Consider the following 20,846-nt stretch of genomic DNA (forward strand, 5'->3'; position numbering starts at 1 on the left):
CTAGAGATGGACTCAGCACCAAAGCATAAAATTGCAAGAACAATTCAAATTTCATTCATTTAGTCATCTCAAAAGAGTCTTTACAACGATATGTATAAATGAACAGATCTTTTTGAGATTTATAAGATATTTTTTTTTTTATCAACAAGTGGTTTATAAGATGATTATCTTCCTAACAAATGTAACTAAGCAAAGAAACGTTTCTATATATACTAGCAGAAGAGCACGTGCTATGCACATGTATCTAATGATTTAATATGAAAAATTTTCTTAAAATAGAATCAAGAAAAAATTACATTATGAAAACTTAGAATTTTTTGTAACCATAATGTACAAAGATTATTACAGCTTTGTAGAAAATTGATTACATGATAATTATTCTAATAAATAATTATCAATAATATACAAAAAAAGAATCTAGAGAGTGCATAATCACTTTTGTTAGTTGGGTAAGTATTATTTGTCTTTTGCTTTTTACTTTCTCGTAGAGCTTTCTCTTGGAAGCTACAAAGGTACAAATGGGATTGGTTAAGAATAAATAAGGATAACAACATATACAATGAGGAAATAAAGATGTTATTTCTCTAGGAAATTAACAATATAGCAATGATTATTAGGGATGGCAAATGGGATTGGAGATCCCTGCTTATATATGTATATATATGTGTAGAGAACACTGATGTGGGCCCCACAGCTGTGGTCCCACTCTGTCCGTAGGGTAGAATATACGTAGTCATCCTAGGGTTAGCTGATGGTCAATCTGTTATTCTAGTTGTTATTTATTTTTCAGTTTTATATTGTTATGTGTTATGTAAATACCAAGGGCAGATGTGTCCTTTCATGTAACTAGCATAACCTATAAATATTAAATAGAAGTGGTGGCGACAGAACATTGAGATTCTGTCCTTCCTTTCAAAGTTTGTGTTCTACTGCTCTCTCACTACTCTTTCTCCTCTTTCCTCTATACTTTCTCTCCTTTTCGAACATGAAATTTATTAGTGCTCAAGACTGATAGCAGTCTTGAATAACTACATGGTATCAGAGCCAAGTTAGGGTTTCTCATGTGAGTCTAGTACCAACCAACCACATGAGAATCTCCTAGGACTAGAAGCTGAAAAGGTGGAGTTCGCAGACCGATTCTTGGAGATCGCCAGAAGGGCTAGCAGCTGTTGAAGTCTTGTCACGGTTGCAGAGTGTTGGTGGTCAGGAAGAATCAGAGAAGACTAGGGTTCAGGTAACCTTGGAAGGCAGCGAACATTTTTTCCTTGTAAGTTATTTACTTTCTAAGAGAAGTTCTATCAGAGAAGATAGGTTGGACCTATCTAGAGAGGGCGGCCGAACCATTCTAGGGTTTTCTCCCATCGATTCTCTAGGGTTTTACAGCAAACCCTACTGTTGGGTCGAACTGCCATAGCTTTGTTTCTCTCTTCTCTAGGGTTTGAAAGTGATCTTGCGGCAAGCCTTAGTGTTAGACTGAACCTTGTGATCTACCTGGAGCTGTCCTCAAGTTTTTTGTTAGCATTGATAAGATTTTAGGGTTTCATATTAACCCTATTGCAAGTCTATCTATACGGTATTGATTGGATTGTGCAACTGAACTGTTCACTTTAAGGACTGATTAAAACCCTAATTCTGCCAAGCATATCAGACCTACTTCTAAGCTGTTTTTTTTTTCAGTCTTTTGGGGTTTTCGAACTCTCTTAAGGGGTGAGAACTCTACGGACAGCCGTTGTTGTGTTTGCTAGTTGGTTTAAGATCAGAGTTATACCAGTTTTGTGCACATACATTGTGAATATAGATTGGTCTTACACTGTTTTTTATTGTGATTGATAGTCCAAGTGTTGTTTTTGAGACTTGACCGAGATGGAGTTTAAAAATCAGGCAGAAGGTAGCTTTGGGAACATCAATTATGGTAGTGTTTCCGAGACGGGTGGTCAGATTACAACCGTAAAGTTTGATGGATCAAACTATTTGGAATGGGTCCAATCAACCGTGATGGCTATTGGGGGAAGAGGTAAATTAGGGTACCTCTTGGGAGATGTGAAAGAAACCCCCAAGGGAGACCCTACGTATACCAAGTGGATCCAAGAAAACTACTTGGTTATGACATGGCTGTGTAATTCTATGCAACCTCATATTAGCCGAAATTACTTGTGGGCAAAGACAACTAAGGAGATATGGGATGTTATGAAAGAAACTTATTCCCAACCCCTTAATGTTGCCAGAGCATATGAATTGAAATGTGAAGTGAAAAATCTTAAACAAGGAGAGAAACCGATTTCAGTATTCTTCTCTACCTTGCAGTCCCTGTGGCGTGAGATTGATCACTTAGAGACTCTTGAGTGGGAGAGTCCCAAAGATGCACAGATATATAGAAAGCAGGTCGAGACAAACCGGGTGTTTGAGTTTCTGGCGGGCCTAAATTCAGAGTATGATATTGTGCAGCAACAAATTTTGACCAGAGACAATGTGACTTTCTCTCAGGCATATTCATTCGTACATAGTGAAGAGACCAGAAGGAAAGTTATGATGCAACATCAGCCCCTTACACCAGCCTTTGTAGCGGTCACGCCCAAATCAGGGGGTGATTCAGAGAAGGAAAGGAGGAAGGAAGACAAGAAGGATGTGGTATGCGAACATTGTAAGAAACCCAAACATACAAAAGTAACATGTCGGAAACTGCATCCTCACTTGGTTCCTGCAAAGTTGAGAAGCAAGAAGGGCACTGCTCATGTGGCCATGAACACTGATTCAGCATCCTCATCTGGCACAAGAGGAACACCTTTAGAGACCTTAGCTGCAGTTCGGGCTGCCCTAATACAGTTAGAAAAGGAAGTTGGAAATTCAGCTCAGCCACCGCAGCCACCATTAGCTCCTTGCCACATCTGCTTTCGCACATTCAGGTACTCGAGCTTCAGCCTACCATGCCTCAGCTCCAGGTACTACTGAACCTTGTTGGGTAATAGATTCAGGTGCATCCGACCACATGACTAGCTTGCCTTCACTGTTTACCACTTACCATTTGTCTTCTGGTAGGGATAAAGTATCTATTGTTGATGGCTCCCTGGTTCCTATTTCTGTGAAGGGTGACATCAAGTTATCAGATACTATCTCCCTGTCATTTGTTTTGCATGTTCCTAAGCTTGATACTAATCTTCTTTCAGTCAGTAGTATTTCCAAGCATATGAACTGCTCAATAACCTTCTTCCCTGACCGATGTGTTTTTCAGGACTTGGAGACGAAGAAGGTGATTGGGACTAGCCGTGAGACGAATGGGATCTATCTGCTCGGGGAGAGGTTCCGTCAGGAAGAGTCAGTAGAGAAGATGTCTTTTGTTTCTCAGAGTGTGAGTCCGGTTATGCTTTGGCATGACTGATTAGGTCATTTGTCCTTTCGGTCTCTAAAGAGTTTGTTTCCAGCTTTATTTAAGTCCATTGAGTTGTCTCAGTTGCAGTGTGAAAGTTGTGAGTTTGCTAAGCATTGTAGAAAGCCTTATTTATTGAGCAATAAAAGGAGTAATAATTTTTTTGATATTGTGCATACTGATGTTTGGGAACCCTATCACATCCCTTTCATGGGTGGGTACAGATATTTCTTGTTATTTGTTGATGACCATACCCGTTTTTCTTGGGTTTATCTCATGCGTTCATGAGATGAGACACCTACCCTGACCCAAAGCTTTCACCAAATGATCCTAACCCAATTTGATGCCAAGATCAAAGTTCTTAGATTTGATAACGCAAAGGAATACTTTGCTAAACCATTGACATCTTACCTTCTTAATCATGGGGTTATCCACTAGAGCTCTTGCCCTCATACACCTTAGCAGAATGGAGTTGCAGAAATAAAGAATAGGCACATCTAGGAGGTGGCTAGAAGTCTCGTGTTTACTTCCAATGTTCCTATTCGCTTCTGGGGTGATGCTATCCTCATGGTGGTATATCTTATTAATCGGGTTCCTTCCCGGGTTCTTGATATGAGATCTTTTTTCCTTCTATACCCAAATGAGGAGTTGTTTTCTATTCCCCTTAAAACACATTCGGTTGTACCTGCTTTGTTCAGCTTCTCGGACCCCATCACTCCAAGTTCGAACCCAAGGCCTCCAAATGCATCTTCCTTGGTTATGCACAAACTCAAAAGGGTTATTGCTGCTATGATCCTGTCTCAGGGAGGAAGTTTGTCTCCATGGATGTCACTTTCTTTGAGGAGACACCCTATTATCCTTGGGTTTCTCCTCAGGGGGAGAGCAGTGAGAGTGGGGCAGTTCATTTACCTATTCCATTGGGTGATGAGAGCTGCAATGGTGAGGGTGGTCAGAGGGATCAAGAGTTGAGGGTCTATCACAGGCGGTGCAGGCAGGTTGATCCTGATCATCAGCAGTCCAGGCTAACTCCAATCTCATCTGCAGCTCCAAGTCCAGGTATTACAGTCCTAGGGCCCACAGAGACTTCCTCTGTCATTGCCATTTCACCTTCTATAGATGACCTTGACCTTCCGATTGCCGTCCGTAAAGGGAAACGACATTGTACCACATCTACAACCCATTGTATTTTCCAGTTTTTGTCCTATGATCGCCTATCTCCTACCTACAGGTCCTACCTTAGTTCCGTTTCCAATGTCCCTATTCTAAGAACAATGCAAGAAGCCCTATCCGTCTCGGAATGGAAAGATGCAATGCAGGTTGAGATGGATGCCCTGTTGAAAAATAACACCTGGGAGGTAGTTGATCTGCCCAAAGGAAAGAAACCAGTTGGATGCAGATGGGTATTTACTGTGAAGCATTATGCAGATGGATCCATTGAGAGGTATAAAGCTCGGTTAGTTGCAAAAGGGCTCACACAAACTTATGGCATAAATTACTTGGAGACCTTTGCCCCGGTAGCCAAGATGACCACCATTCGAGTTCTATTATCCCTTGTAGCAAGTCACACTTGGCCTTTATACCAAATGTACATGAAAAATGCTTTTCTGAATGGAGACCTGCCGGAAGAGGTTTACATGCGTTTGCCTCCTGGATTCTATGATGTAGAAATAGGTAAGAAGGTCTGTCGGCTCAACAAGGCTTTGTATGGTTTGAAGCTATCACCTAGGGCTTGGTTCGATAGATTCAGACTAGCCCTTGTGAAATTTGGTTACGTACATGCCCAGTCAGATCATACTCTATTCATCAAGAGGGTAGAGTCCTCCTTGACACTACTGGCAGTATATGTTGATGATATTGTGGTGACAGGGAATGATAGCCATGAGGTTGAGTCCCTTAAACAACTCCTTCATCAAGAACTTGAGGTGAAAGACCTTGGTGTACTCCGGTATTTTTTGGGTATTGGGGTTGCTAAATCCAACCAGGGGATCTTTATCTCTCAGAGGAAATATGTCCTAGACTTGTTGGCAGAAACTGGAAAGTTAGGTGTCATGCTTGCGGATACACCCATTGAACAGAACCACGGGATTAGTGCAGAGAGTGGGGAGCCTCTTGAAGACAAGGTTATGTTCCAGCGATTGGTAGGAAAGCTCCTATATCTCTGCCTCACTCGGCCATATATTACTTATGCTGTTAGTGTTGTCAGCCAACACATGCATTTTCCTAGAACCACACATCTTCTTGCGGCAGAAAGAATTTTAGCCTATTTGAAGAGATGCCCAGGTAGGGGTATACTGTTTAAGAACAATAACCACATGAAGGTGGAGGTCTATACGGATGCCGATTGGGCTGGGAGTGTTGATGACAGAAGGTCTACCTCAGGATATTGTGCCCTTATGGGAGGTAATCTTGTCTCTTGGAGAAGTAAGAAACAAAGTGTTGTCTCCCGGTCTAGTGCTAAAGCAAATATAGGTCCATGGCTAACGGAGTGGCTGAAATCTTATGGCTAAGATCTCTACTTGAGGAGTTGGGTATTGAGTATGAGAAGCCCCTGATACTGTATTGTGATAATCAAGCAGCTATTAATATAGCACATAATCCAGTGCAACATGACAGAACCAAACACATTGAAGTTGATTGACATTTTGTACAAGAGAGGGTCTCATCTCAAAAAGTATGCATCCCTTACATCAATCACATCCAGTATGCAACTAGCAGATATCCTCACTAAAACCGTATCAAGAAAGAAGCTAGAGGCGGATCTATCCAAGTTGGGAATGATAAACATTTACTCCCAACTTGAGGGGGAATGCAGAGAACACTGATGTGGGCTCCACAACTGTGGTCCCACTCTGTCCGTAGGGTAGAATGTACCTAGTCATCCTAGGGTTAGCTGATGGTCAATCTGTTATTCTAATTGTTATTTATTTTTCAGTTTTATATTGTTATGTGTTATGTAAATACCAAGGGTAGATGTGTCCTTTCAAATATTAAATATTAAATAGAAGTGGCGGCGGCAGAACACTGTGCGTTCATTGTTTCTAACTTTTTAATCGAATATAAATCCCACACCACTTTGTATTGATGGAAGTCCCATCTGACATGAATTCATTGGTAAAAACCAAACGTGTTGGATTCTACTCTTAGCATAAATTCTTGTAGAAATCTTAAAAATTGCATCAATACAGGTCAAACAATTCACTAAAACTTTGGTACAAGAAATCACTTCATTTGTGCATTATTGTGTGGAAAAAAAATTCAAGCACCTAATTAACAACTTAACAACAGGTAATGCTTCAAAGGAAAAAAAATTAGGCATAATCCGACAACCAACAGATTGACTGGTGTTATACAGGCTTGGCGACTATCCGGTATTATAAAGATTGGATGGTTGCTTGTAGTTTTGAATCATCAATTGCAGTTGCAAATATCTATCAGTCGAGTGACAAAATAGTATTTACACTCTCAAATTCATCTAAAACCCAATAGGCCACAAGGTTTTATATGATTCTCACAACTGTACAAACCATTTGACATAGTGGAGACCGGATGGTGTTTTACAGACTTAGAAACCATTTGACATTACACAGGCAGGATGGTTGTTTACAATTTTGAGTCATCTATTATAGTTACAATCATCAATTATATAGGTGATCTAACACACTCAAATTCCTTTAAAACCAAATAAACCACATGGTTATATATGATTCTCATAGGTGTATAGACCATCCGGTATGGAAGATCGGATAGTGCAAGGTTCAAAGTATCGACACAAGTTGATACGCTGGTAGGGCGTATCGGCCTGTATCGGTACTTTTTTTTTAGGTTTTATTTTTTTTTCAAAACCGCTTCAGAGGGGTCGGTTTAAGGCCCGACTACCCTCTGAACCAGTGTCTAACCCAATACAACCCCTGGAGGGGCATATCGGGAAGCCATTGGTACGATATGTATCGGTCGATACCGGCCGATATGTATTGATACTTTGAACCTTGGGATAGTGTACTACAAACTTAAAAACCATATGATATTGTAAAGATCGGATAATTGCTTGCAATTTGTAACATCATTTATACTTGCAAACATCTATCCCCAAGATGGTCTAATTGTAGTTGCATCATCAAATGCACCTAGAACCCAATAAACCATAAGGTTCTGTATGATGTCTAATTGTAGTTGCATCATCAAATGCACCTAGAACCCAATAAACCATAAGGTTTTGTATGATTCTCACAAGTGTATAGACCATTTGGTATAGTGGCGATCGGATGGTGTTTTATAGATTTAGAAACCATCCGGCATTACATAGGCCGGATGGTGTTTCACAATATCAGTTGAGTGATCGAGGAAGCTCCATTTCCCCCAATTGTTTGAGATGAGTAGTGTATGCCTTCACGAACTAATGGGGTAAAACATCCTTCACCGTTTTAGCAGTCTCCATGACTACAACATGTAGAGTTGTGAAACAACGACCGGGGAGAAGAGAAATAAAAAAGTTATAGGGGTTAATGTTGGAAAAAGCAAAATTACATCATGGGTGAAACAAAAAATGTGAAACTGTCATTTTTATTATAGGTATATGGATATATCTAAAAGGTTTTCTCACTCTATCAAATTCTGAATTGATTTTATTTTCAGCAAGAAGGAGAAGAAGAAGAATGATGTGAGAGCCAAAAAGAATTCCTACTGGTGGCATCCAACATTGTTATTTATATGTTAGGGCGAACAAGACAAAATAAAAAAGGAGGAAAAGACAAAAATGCCCTTCCGTGGCATATAGTACAGATTTCACCACTCCCCGTCAAGTTGTGGCGTAGATGTCAATCATCCCCAACTTGTCACAAAGATCATAATGTCGTAGTGAGCATAATCCTTTAGTAAGAACAACTGCAAGTTGTTCATCAGGCCTAATGTAGGGAATGCACACTTGCCCCTTCTCAAATTTCTCTCTGATGAAATGTTTGTCCACTTCAATATGCTTGGTTCTATCATGGAGAACTGGGTTGGCTGCGATGTTGATGGCATCTTTGTTATCACAATAGAGTGACATAGGATCATCAAAAGGAAATCCTAATTCACTCAATGGGTTCTTGGTCCATAGCAACTTTGCAACTCCATGTGACATAGCCCTGTATTTTGCCTTTGCACTTGGCTTGGCCACCACACTCAGTTTTTTGCTTCTTCAAGTCACAAGGTCTTCACCAACAAAGGTACAATATATGCTGGTGGATTTTCTGTCATCCATTGAGCCGACCTAATCTACATCTTTATACACCTCTACTCTCATGTGCCCATGTTTCTTAAAGAGTAAACCTGTCCCTGGAAATTTCTTCAGGTACCTAAGAACTCTGTATGTTGCCTCTAGGTGTGCCTCCTTGGGTGCATGCATGAACTGTCAGGCCTGGTCATGTATAGGTAGAGAAGCTTGCCTACAAGTCTTTGGTACTGCCTTGGATCTTTCAAAAATTCATCACTGCAATCCCTAAGTTTGTGATTTACATCTATAGGTGTGCTAGCTGGTTTAGCTCCTAACTTCCTTGTATCCTTTAGGAGATCTAGGGTGTACTTCCTTTGGGAAATGGAGATGCCTTGCTGAGAGCGAGCAACCCCAATACCAAGGAAGTAACGCAAGTGTCCCAGTTCCTTTACCTCAAATTGTGTAGCAAGAAATTTGTTTAACCTTTGAATCTTTGAGACCCAGTCTCCAATGATGACAATATCATCTACATAGACAATCAAGGCTGTTGTTTTTTCTTGTTCCCTCTTTACAAAAAGTGTGTGATTAGATTGGCACTACTTAAAACCCATCTATTGAACTGCTTGATGAAACCTGCTAAACTAAGCTCTCAGAGATTGCTTTAGACCAGAGAAAGATTTCTTCAATTTGCAGATTTTTTGTTCATTTCCCTTAGCAGAAAAACCAGGGGGTTGAGTCATATACACTTCCTCTTCCAAATCACCATTCAGGAAGGCATTCTTTATGTCAAGCTGGTGAAGCTCCCATTCAAGATTTGCAGCTAAAGATAAGAGAAACCCAGATAGAGTTCATTTTTGCAACTGAAGCAACAGTCTTGGCATATTCAACTCCATGCACCTGTGTGAAACCTTTTGCAACTAACCGAGACTTGTACCTTTCCATAGACCCATCTACCTTACGTTTTATAGAGAAGACCCATTTGCACCCTATAGGTTCCTTTTCCTTAGGAAGATCTACCAGTTCCCACGTACCATTCTTGTGGAGAGCATTGATCTCTTCTTTCATTGCATTTGTCCACTCAGGAACAAGTAAGGCCTTTGCAACACTCTTGGGAAGGGGAGTACTATCAATGGAAGATAGAAAAGCACGAAAGGAAGATGAGGCATTCTCATAGGACAAAAAATGAGATACAGGGTGGTGTGTGGTGCATGATCTGACACCCTTCCTTTTTTGCAATAGGGAGGTTCAGATCACAACTTGAAGTGTCAATATCAATAGGTTTAGGAACATCAACTGTAACAATAGTACCTGGATGGGGTGAAGGATCCAACCCTTGAGATTCCGATGGCATTGGTGGCTCTGTGGCAATTAAACTCTGTTGGCCTTGATTTTTGTAGTGCAATCTCCGAAAGACACAAAATGGAAGAGGATTAGGAATAGAGGGCAACAAAACTTGAGTCTGACTCTGTTTCTCCTCAACTCTACTCTCCCCCCGAGGAGAAACAGGGAAGTAGGGAACATCTTCAAAGAAAGAGACATCCATAGAGACAATATTTTTTAGACAGGGTCAAAACAACGATAGCCTTTCTGAGCAAGGGGATAACCAAGAAAAATACACACAATAGCTTTGGGGTCAAGCTTACCACAAGTAGGAGAGAGATCATGAACAAAACACTTACATCCAATGACCCGCATAGGGATAGGAAACAAAGGAGCTTTAGGGAAAAGGAGTTGATGAGGGGACCTATATTCTAGTAATCGAGATGGTGTTCTATTGATGACATAGGTAGCAGTTAGAAAAACATCCACCCAAAATCCTTTTAGGAACATTCATCTGTAACATTAATCCTCGAGCAACTTCAAGGAGATGCCGATTTTTCCTTTTTGCAACCCCATTTTGTTGTGGGGTTCTGGCACAAGAGCTCCTATGTTGAGAGCCATAGGAGGCAAAGAAATCTGTGAGGTCTCCATGGAAATATTCCTTGGCATTATTTGATTGGAAGATTCGGATCTCGGATTGAAATTGGGTGTAAACCATACACTGAAAGTCTTTCACAATTTTAGGAACTTACTCCCGTAGGATAAATCCAAGTGTAGCGAGAGAAGTCATCAACACAGAAAATAAAATACTTGTAACCATTCTTAGTTGGAATATTAACAGGTCCCCACACATTTGAATACACAATTTGAAAAGGAAATTCTGATCTTTTATTGTGTAAAGGGAATGAGGTTTTACAATGTTTACTCATTTGGCACACTTGACACTGAAAATCACTAACAGACAAAGACTTAAACAACTTTGGAAACAAAATTTCAAAGACTCAAAAGAAACATGACCCAAATGGTGGTGCCACAAAATAATATGACTCTTATTCGACGGACTCAAAGACTCTGAAACTGTAAGACGAACTTTGTTCTCCAGCACATAGAGACCATCCACCATGTTCCCTCTACCAATCGTCCTCTTGGTAGCCAAATCCTGAAAAACACAAGAATGTGGAAGAAAGGTTACTGAGTAATTCAAAGCAATACTGTTAATGGATAACAAATTAATAGGTAATTTTGGAACATGTAGGACATTAGATAAGGAGAGGCCAAAAGGCAAAGATATAGATCCTTGACCAGCAATCGAGGAGAAGGATCCATTTGCTAGCCTCACTTTATCTCCGCCAAAGAGAAGAGAATATGTTTGAAACAAGGTTGACCTACTAGTCATGTGGTTGGATGCACCGGAATCAATGATCCATGGGGATTCCAGGTTATCAATAGACACATGGAAAACTGAGGCATAATTACTTGAGGAGGAGGCAAAAGAAGTAGAAGGTGTGAGTCCAGAATCAACATTGCAGAGAACCCTACCATATTGCTCTAGGTGGTCATGGAAGGAATTGATAATATTTTCCTTTGGGTCAGAACAAGGGGGGCAGCTCTGAGAAGTACTCTAATGTTCATGAGATGCTAAGTGAGCCGAAGTAAACTTCTTCTGGTATGGCTTCTTGCTTGGCTCTTGTGCTGATTTCTTACCCAATTCATGTGCCCATTTCGGTTTCCCATTCAATTCCTAACAAGTTTCACAGGTGTGCCTAGGTTTTTGACAATGAGTACACCATATTTTGTCTTTATCATCTGTCTTTTTTTGATTTTCCCCTTTTCTTGGTGCCCCGATGTTACCCCTTGCAGCAAGGGCAATGGTCTCCCCCTAAGGAGGATTCATGGTAGACTTCCTACTCTCTTTAGACTGAACAAGTGCATAAACCTCTTGGACAGACGGAAAATCCTTGCTGCCCAAAATCTGAACATGAATAGGTTCATACATGGGATTCAAACCTAGAAGGAAAGCGAACACCCTTTGTTGTGAAACTAACTTTTTATATGCTTTAACATCCTTTTCGCTTTCCCACTCAATGTTATAGTAATTGTCAAGTTCTTTCTAAACTGAAGTGAAGGCGGAATACTATGTTGATAGGTTCCTTTCTCCCTGCTTACATGTCGAAGATTCCGCTTGTAGCTAGTAAATTCTAGCATAATGCCTCTACTTTGAGTAAGTTGCTTGCGCTTGGTCCCATGTTTCTTTTGCTGTCTCGGCCCACATAAAATTCTGTTTGATAGATGGTAGCATGGATGCCAAAAGCCAGGACATAATCATGCAATTTTCTTGGTCCCACTTATCGTATTCTGTAGTAGCAGCCCTAGGTTTCTTTATTTTCCCATTAATATATCATGCCTTACCCCTGGCTGTGATATACAGCCGCATCTCCTTAGACCAAGCCAGGTAATTCCTACCATTCAACGGGGTGATAGTCATTGGGAAATTCATGGAGTCATGACCACTACCATCCATCAAAGCCTCTTTGGCAAATTTGCCTACATACTATCTCTCATCCTTTAGAATGCCAACCAAATTTGTCAATCAGCTGGAAAGACTTCAAAGAAATTTTCTGTGGGAGGGAAGTGGGGAAAAGGGATCCCATCTTGTGAATTGGTCCCTGGTGTGCAACTCTAAGGAGGAAGGTGGTTTGGGAATGGGTCATTTGAGAGAAAAAAACACAACTCCTTTGAGTAAATGGCTGTGGAGATTCCCTCAGGAACTGGATGCCCTTTGGACTGAGATCATCAGCAGCAAGTACGGGAAACATGCAAACGGTTGGGATTGCAGGCTGCACTTGAACCGGATCAAGGACATAAACCCTTGGAAATGTATACTCTCAACCTACTAAAATTTCATTTCCTTTATCAGGTACAAAGTGGGAAATGGGGATAAAATAAAATTCTGGACTGATGTTTGGTCGGGTCACTCTACCTTGGCTGAATCCTTTCCTCGTCTCTATAGCTTTACCTGAAACAAAGAAGCTCCCATCTCCCTTGTCCTATCCTCTCATCTCTCCCAGTTCAACTGGAACCTAGACTTTAGAAGACCTCTGAGAGAAAATGAACTTGAGGAAATATCTAGATTCCTTCACTCAAAGAGGTGTATCTTTCCCCAAACACCCCTGACACTCGAGTCTGGACCCTACACCCAACTGGTAAGTTCTCAACCAAATCTTTCTTCAGGGCTTTAATCAAGAAAGATCAGGTATCTGATATTTTCCTGTTTAAGACAGTTTGGTGCACATACATTCCCTCCAGAGTGCTTTTTTACGTGGGAAGCCAGTCTGAAGAAGATCAACACTTCGGATCTTCTCCAGAAAAAGAACCAAGGAAGGTCCTGTTTATCCCCTCATGCTTGCTGTTTGTGTTTAAAAGCCGGGGAATCAGCCAATCACATTCTGATACACTGTGAGGAAACCAGAAAATTCTGGAGTTTTTTCCTCAACTTATTTAATTTTAGTTGGGCTTTCCCTGAAAATTTGATAGACTATCTCAGACAATCGCAAGAAGGTTAAGCAAAAGAGGAAGGATCCTTTGGATTTCCGTAGTACATGCCATCCTATGGAGCATTTGGGAAGAAAGAAACAACTGAATCTTCAACAATAGAGAAAGGAACTTCGAGGAGCTTTTGTCTATCATCTCCCATAGAATCTTCGTTTGGACCTCCAGCTCAGAGTACTTTAAAGGGGTTCCATTTTCTGACCTCCAAAGAAATGCTGCAGAATTTCTGTTCTCCAAACACCAATCCTTAATCCTCCCTACCCCACATTCTTCTGTGACGGGAGGGGAGATAACCTTGTATTTTGAAGGAAGTGCATTTGGAAACCCAGGCGCAGCAGGAATTGGTGGAATTTTCAGAAGAAGAGATGGTACAGTTATTTGGGCTTTCGGTGGACCAATAGGGATAGCCTCTTCAACAAAGGCTGAATTTATGGCTGCTCTAACTGGAATCAGGATAGCAAGATATCTGGGTTTTCAGAACATCACCATAAAAGGAGATTCAGAAAATACAATCAGGTGGCTAGCTGACCATGGCAGTGGGCCATGGGCTGTAGCACATTTTTTGACTGAAGCAAGGGATATCCTTCTCAACCTAAATGTACAGCTGGGTTAGATCCCCAGGGAGCTAAACACTGAAGCGGATGGTCTAGCAAAAGCTGGTGTTCACAGGGATGTCTTATTTAGTGATAGTTCTCTCCCTACTTAATTTCTGAGTCGTAATTTCTGTGTACATCTCCTATGTACATTTTTTCTTTAAGGAGACTGCTTTGGGCTTGATTGTAAGACTTTTATTCTGTTTTTCCACCCATCCTTTGGGTGGTGATATCTGTATTCTCCTTTTTATCTTTAATGAAAGTTACCGTTTCTTATAAAAAAAAAAGACCACTACTCATTCCTTTGTGATTCATGGTGGTTCCCGAAGTTGCAGACTCTTCAGCGTTCATGGTTTCAGTCTATACACACCACAAGAGAAGACACAGCCCTCACTTTGAGTAAATAACAATCAAAGAACCAACTTCTGCTGCGATACTGGTCACCTGAACACTCTCACAGGTGTAACAGATCCTCCAAGGCTAATATTAGCCACAACATCAGTAAACAGCTGCTGTACCAGTCAGCCGAACCAGGTCACTCATGACCTACAGATTTCTTCACAAGGAAAAAGGGTTTTCTGGATCATCCGACCCACAAAGGGATTAAACCCACCTTATATCATTCGGTCAAAGGCAAAAGAACCTTAACCTGTTCTTGGCATCAGCACCAAGAACCAAAAAAAAATTTACAAGGTGTCCCTGATCAGTCTGAGAGAATTCTGGGTTTTCCAGTAACACAGTAGGAACAACAGAGAGAAAAAAAAAAAGAACAGCCGACCTCTTAGGGAGATTCAGCCAATCATCAACAACTCCTGGAATCGCTTCAGTTGAGTTTAAGCCCAGAACAGACAAAGGAGATGCAGTTGAACAGTTCTGAGGTCCAGAACATCAGTGTGCTTCCTTTGTTCTCAGTCCAGAAATCACAGAACACTCAGTCGATAGAGAAGAAGAAGAAGAAGAATGACATGAGAGCCAAAAAGAATTCCTGCTGCCGGTGCCCAGCATTGCTATTTATATGTTAGGGCGAACAAGACAAAATAAAAAGGAGGAAAAGACAAAAATGCCCTTCTGTGGCATATAGTACAGATTTCATCAGATTTGTTATCAAACCAAATCTTTGATTGAGAGAATCTCCATGGGCCCCGCTTGAGCTGCCCAAAACTGCTGGAATGGGCCCAGTGCATACTAGAAACACAATGCACTTTAGAAAGTTCCCATGTAAAATTCATACCTTAGTAGTTAGTGGAACATTTTAATATGAATGTCAGGGAAGGATTGAATACATTGTTTAGAGCCTCAAAACCTAAATTTATGTTTCACCATTCTGTTCCATTCAATGCGATATCCATTGTTAAATTATGAGTGCTTAAAATCATTTCTTACTACTTCAATCAATGTCCTTTTTGGTTTGCCCCTATTTCTTCTACTCCATGATCTTGTAATGGATCACTTCTTATGGATGCTGTAGATGGTCTTCTTTGTACATGGCTAAGCCATCTCCATCTTCCATAGGTTCTTTCAAATGACTTCATTTCTGGTCATGTTCTTTTTAGTTTTTCCACTCATTAATCTCAGTATTGACATTCTGTCACACTTATTTTTTTGGACATGTTGTTTATTGACTACCCAACACTCTACTCCATGCAACATGCAGCCATAGAACTGTTTTATAGAACTCTATTTAGCCTATTTGGTATTTGCGCATCCTGTTCTAATTCTGTGGGCGACATCCTCCTCAATCTCTCCCTTGTTATGAGTTATTGAATCAAAGTAAAGGAAGAGATCACATTGAGTTATCTCATGGCCTCCAATCTCAAGTGTTCCCTGATTTGCACACCTATGCACATATTCTGTTTTAGTCTTATTTAAAGACTCTTGTTTCAAAGGTAGTTGTCTATAAACCTAATTTTGCATTTAGTCCTTCATTGGTTTCATCAATCAATTCTATGTTATCAACAAACAACAAGCACCATGGGACCTCATCCTGAATGTGTTTAATCAATTCATCCACGACGAGCATAGATACACAAGGACTAAGTGCTAAGCCCTGGTGAAGACCCACTGTAACTGTAAAATTTGATGTTTCTTATCAAGAATAATTTCTTAACTTAATTTAGCAACTTTCAAGTGTTAAGTTCTGGTATGGTTATTATGAGAATACCACTAAATCCTTAGCAAGACTGGTAGAGAGGTTATGTTAACCCAACTCATCAAGGGCTCAGGTAGTGTTGGTACTCTAATTACAACAAGATTGTTATGGAAAAACTGTATTTGTATGTTTTAGAAAATTACTGTTTTTACTTTAAGTGAAGAGTTGGTGGTTATCGCACTTATGTGTTTTTGTATGGCTGTGATTGATAATCTATAATATCTCTTTGATGGATGCATCTATCTCCAGCTATGATTGATAATCATACAACTTTCAAGTTGTTGGTACTCTAATTACAACAAGATTGTTATGGAAAAATTGTATTTGTATGTTTTAGAAAATTACTGTTTTTACTTTAAGTGAAGAATTGGTGGTTATCGCACTTATGTGTTTGTAATTTGTATGGCTGTGATTGATAATCTATAATATCTCTTTGATGGATGAATCTATCTCCAGCTATGCTCTCCAGTTGTTTCTGAACTTGTTAGACTGGCCATATTGCTCTGTATTGATGGTTTGAAATTTTCATACTTCTATAATGAGTGGGGGCATATATTATTATTTTTAGTCTTATAAGGTTCAGTTGTATATGCTGCAGATGAGCCACAGTGCTTATATTTGTATTTTCATGTAAATAGGACTTTTCCCTTCCATGCTTTCGATATTAATATGTAACAACATGCTTTACCTATCCAAGAAAAAAGATCATTGCATGGCTTAAATTATTGAGGTATAACTCAATCATTGAAATGTGTTTTGTATAGATTGATGTCCCTGCATCTTCGCTTGCTCTCCAGTCACTAATTGAAGCTCCTACTGGCTCACCTGAGAATAATTCATGGGAAGTTGGTTGGTCCTTGGCATTTTCAAATGGTGATTCTGAAGCTATTGTGGACGCCCTTCAAAAACAGGTTTGACCCAGTTAGGTTTACTGATTGCTAATTATCCTCACAGCATAATGTTTAAGAGTTTCATTGCTTGTATTACTTTAGTTTTTGATCCATGATTCAAGGAGCTAACTTTCTTAAGCCTTGTGAAATAGAAAACAATTACTTGGAGATGAGGAGAGCCTTCCCTTAAAGTGGAAAAATGAGAACTAATTACCACAGTCTAATTGACTAATTGGCCTAGACAGATTAGTTTACCAATTTTTAGAAACAGCCACTTGTTGGTTGGCAAGGGCATAAGTTAACTAAATACCAAATTGACTCCTCGTATGTCTTTTTCCTCTTTTTTTATCAGCAACACAGAAATTCATTCATTCATTAACTTAAAAAAAAAAAGAAAAGAGTACAACATGAAGTTGTGAAAAAAACTGTCAAAACCAATACAAACAGGCCCAGCCAGCTGTATTACCAACTATATTACTGAAAGAATGGTAGGATCCATCTAATGGACGCCATAAAGGTTGCGGAATGGGTGGGCGAATTTCAAAAATTTCCTACCTTCTCTCAACTGGGAATCATATTCCCTAAAATTTAGAATACAATATTCAAGGATCCTACTTGAACCATAATCAAACCAGATCTGTACCAAAAGATAAATGGGAGGAATATACCTGATCCGGAGAAGCAGTATCTCCCAAAGTTGGTGTTCACGCCCAAAGAATGCTCCAAGATCCGTTCCTGCTGAAGATGACATAGCTGTGAATGGAACAGAACCAGCAGGGTGCGTCCTACACACTGGATCCTTCACAAGAATCCTCTGGAAGTACTAAACACTGAATCTTTTTCAGTCTTTCTTGCAAGACTGATGTTAAGAACAGATTTCTTGACTCTCTTTTCTGCAAAGATCTAATCTTGCAATGGCAGATGGCGGCGGCAGGAGGAGATCTCTAAAACGAAAAAGGCTGAACTGCTTTTTCTGTTTTTCTGGAGAGTATGAATGAGAGCCCTTCTCAATTCGCAGGAGATATCCTATACCTCTTCAAGGTGGTTCGAAATCTCCTCCTTTCTTCTTGATTAAGAAACCTCCTTTTTAGGAGTTATCCCAATCCAAATCAGTATTTGGATAGGGGATAATCTTAATCCTTTCTGCAGATAGAGTTAGCTTACTCCTGATCTTATCAGGAGGTTACCAGATTCAAATCTAATTTGAATTTGGTCTCTTAGAGTGGATAAGGCTAAAGGCCCAATCCTTTTACTAACTTTAATCTCAAATTCGCCCCATGGATGGGTGATCATATCAGCCCACCTCGAAATGGGCTTTTGGCCCATTAAGTGTTCAGTGTCTAATTACTTTCCAATCTGCTGCCCAGTTGGGCTTCTTTGTATGGCGTGGGACCCAAGCATTGATCTACACACCAGCCACATGGGTTCGGCCCAGCCTCTAAAACAAGGCCCAGCCGAATTCACTGAAAAACTCAATGAACCCCTTGAGTCCATCATATGGACCCTATGGGCCCAACACTTACATTAAGTGGTCCCTGGGCCAAGCCATCTTATAAAAACCCAGGGACTGTGGGCAGGTGCAAGATTAGCCCATCAGGTATTATCCTCAATGGTCTTACACTTAACCTCTCAGCCCTTAATGATCAAGCACTGCCCGACAAGAGAGGACCTCTCCCTCGGCTGCAAGGAACAGTGCCGCACTCTCCTCTCACATGGATCCCAGGAATTAAAACCATTTGCAAACAATTCGAAACCGTACAATATATATATAAATATATTAATTTTGCAAAACAAAATTCCAACGATTGAAATCAACTGCCGGCAGTTTGGTTTCCATCAGAGAGAGTGCATTCCCGATCATTACCCTTTGTCCGACAAAGTGGCTGATTCTGTCACTATGGTCACCCACTCAGATGAATTCTCAAACTGCCCCAACATACCCAGGTTTTGATCCCCGCTAAGGATCTCACTGAATGGCATATCAAAGGCAGCCTGATCCAACACCTAGTGAAATGTCATAATCGAGTCTAGGGGTCAGGTGTAACTTTCCAGTTTTGCCCATCTATCTCCAAGGTCCAGGGCAATACTGAAAATCTGGTCCGGTTCAAGGATTCAAGTAATCCCATACTGCATGTGCCTCGGGTCTTACCCTGATGGCTGAGACAGGCCATCCCAACACTTGGTGGCACACCAGTATCAGCCTTGGCAGGATAAATCTCCCCAGACTTATCCAACGGCTATGAACATTTAAAACTAACATGAGTCTCTATAAATGTCCAGTTTTAGGGTTTTACACAAAATTAAACCAAACAACATGAATCAAACATGCACTTTATTTATTTCCACTAAATAACAAAAGTACATCAAATCAGATTGAAGCTAAGGGCATACAAAACTGTCTAACAATTACAATCGGGCCCAGTACATATGTTTTCTTTGAACCCCTTGTTTAGCTTAAGCTATCTGCCAAACTATTAACAGACCTCCTAACCCACTTGATTTGAATTGTCATATCTTTTGATAGCCATTTGAAGCACCTAAATTCATTTCTAAGCTTCCAAATCACCCCTTCACCTTTCTTGAACCACCCCACTACCAGCTTCAAATCACCTTCAAGAACCAACCTCCCAATTCTTATCTTTAGCCATCTTTACCCCAAATACTGCAGCAAAGAATTCTGCACTAACAGAATCAGTTTTCTCAATTGGGCCTGAATACAAAGCACATATAAAATTAATACCACTCTCGTCTCTTATCACCCCTCAAATTCCTGAAGGACCTGGATTGTCCAGACTACTACCATCAAAGTTCAATTTCAACCACCCACCTATTGGGGGAGACCAATGTTTTAAAACACAGAGCGTGATGCGAGGTCTTCCACTACTTGGAGGCGTGAGGCGTAGTTCAGAACATAAGAGGTGTAAGCCTCCTGAACACAAGGAGGTGTAAGCCTCCTTAAGAGGAGGGAGATGAGGAGGAAGAAGGGGGGGGGGGGGAGGAAGGAGGATCTTATTTTTCTTTCTTTTTAATAAAATCTTTTATATTAAGAAGAATAAAGATGCATAACACTAACTGAAAGGGGGGTGTTGTCAAAGCTGAGGTGAGTGAGCAAAGCTAGTGAGCTGGTGTGGAGCAAGACCCCCTAGCACAAAACAACCAAATTGACCTGCACTGAAAAGAGGCTGGGGGGCTTTGCCCCCGACCCACTTTCTTTCCCCTTATATTTCCCTCCCTTCCCTTTCTTTTCCTTTCCATTCCTTTCCTTTCTTTTTTCTTTCATTTTTTTTTGTCTTTTTGTATGAGGTGTGCGGGTGCATTAGGCATGCACCTCTTGCACACCTCATGAAAAAGGTGTATTAGGTGTACGCCTTAGAGGTATCAGTACCTTTGACATATGCCTCAGGGCGTTTTGGGGGTGCCTCTAGGCGTATGCCTCCTATGCCTTTTAAAACACTGGGGGAGGCCAAACTTCAAGTGGTTTTTGTTTCCTAGAGGAGGACCCAGATATTGGCCCCCAATTCCTAAAGAAATCTGCCACCTTAAAGTCAGAGAATAACTTCAAGGTCTTCAGCTTCACCCAAAAAGCTACTCTTAGCGTTATGATTTCTATGAATGCCTCCTTGCTCCTCTCCTACTCAAAAGCTCTTGAGTTTCTTTCTCCCCATACTGTCCAAATCACCGCTGCCCGAGTGCACCTCCATAGAATCCTGCCTTTCCTAGATATGCACCTCAACACAAAAGGGCTAAGCAACCTTTCCAAGCATGCAGGAGGATTCCACCTAAAACCAAT

General features: G+C 40.6%; 1 protein-coding gene across 4 annotated transcripts in view; it reads left to right on the top strand.

Annotated features, from left to right (window-relative positions):
* The window catches only part of DEG15 (protease-like protein), a 44,907-nt gene that overhangs the window by 14,333 nt on the left and 9,728 nt on the right, over nucleotides 1–20,846 (top strand). For all 4 annotated transcript variants that reach the window (XM_088942692.1, XM_088942699.1, XM_088942709.1 and 1 more), the window contains one exon: nucleotides 16,931–17,077. In XM_088942692.1, coding sequence (XP_088798818.1) covers nucleotides 16,931–17,077 — 147 coding nt within the window. The remainder of the gene's footprint in view (nucleotides 1–16,930; nucleotides 17,078–20,846) is intronic.

Source organism: Nelumbo lutea, chromosome 1 (assembly GCF_056320005.1).
Source record: "Nelumbo lutea isolate HS-2025 chromosome 1, American lotus-T2T, whole genome shotgun sequence".
NCBI lineage: Eukaryota > Viridiplantae > Streptophyta > Magnoliopsida > Proteales > Nelumbonaceae > Nelumbo > Nelumbo lutea.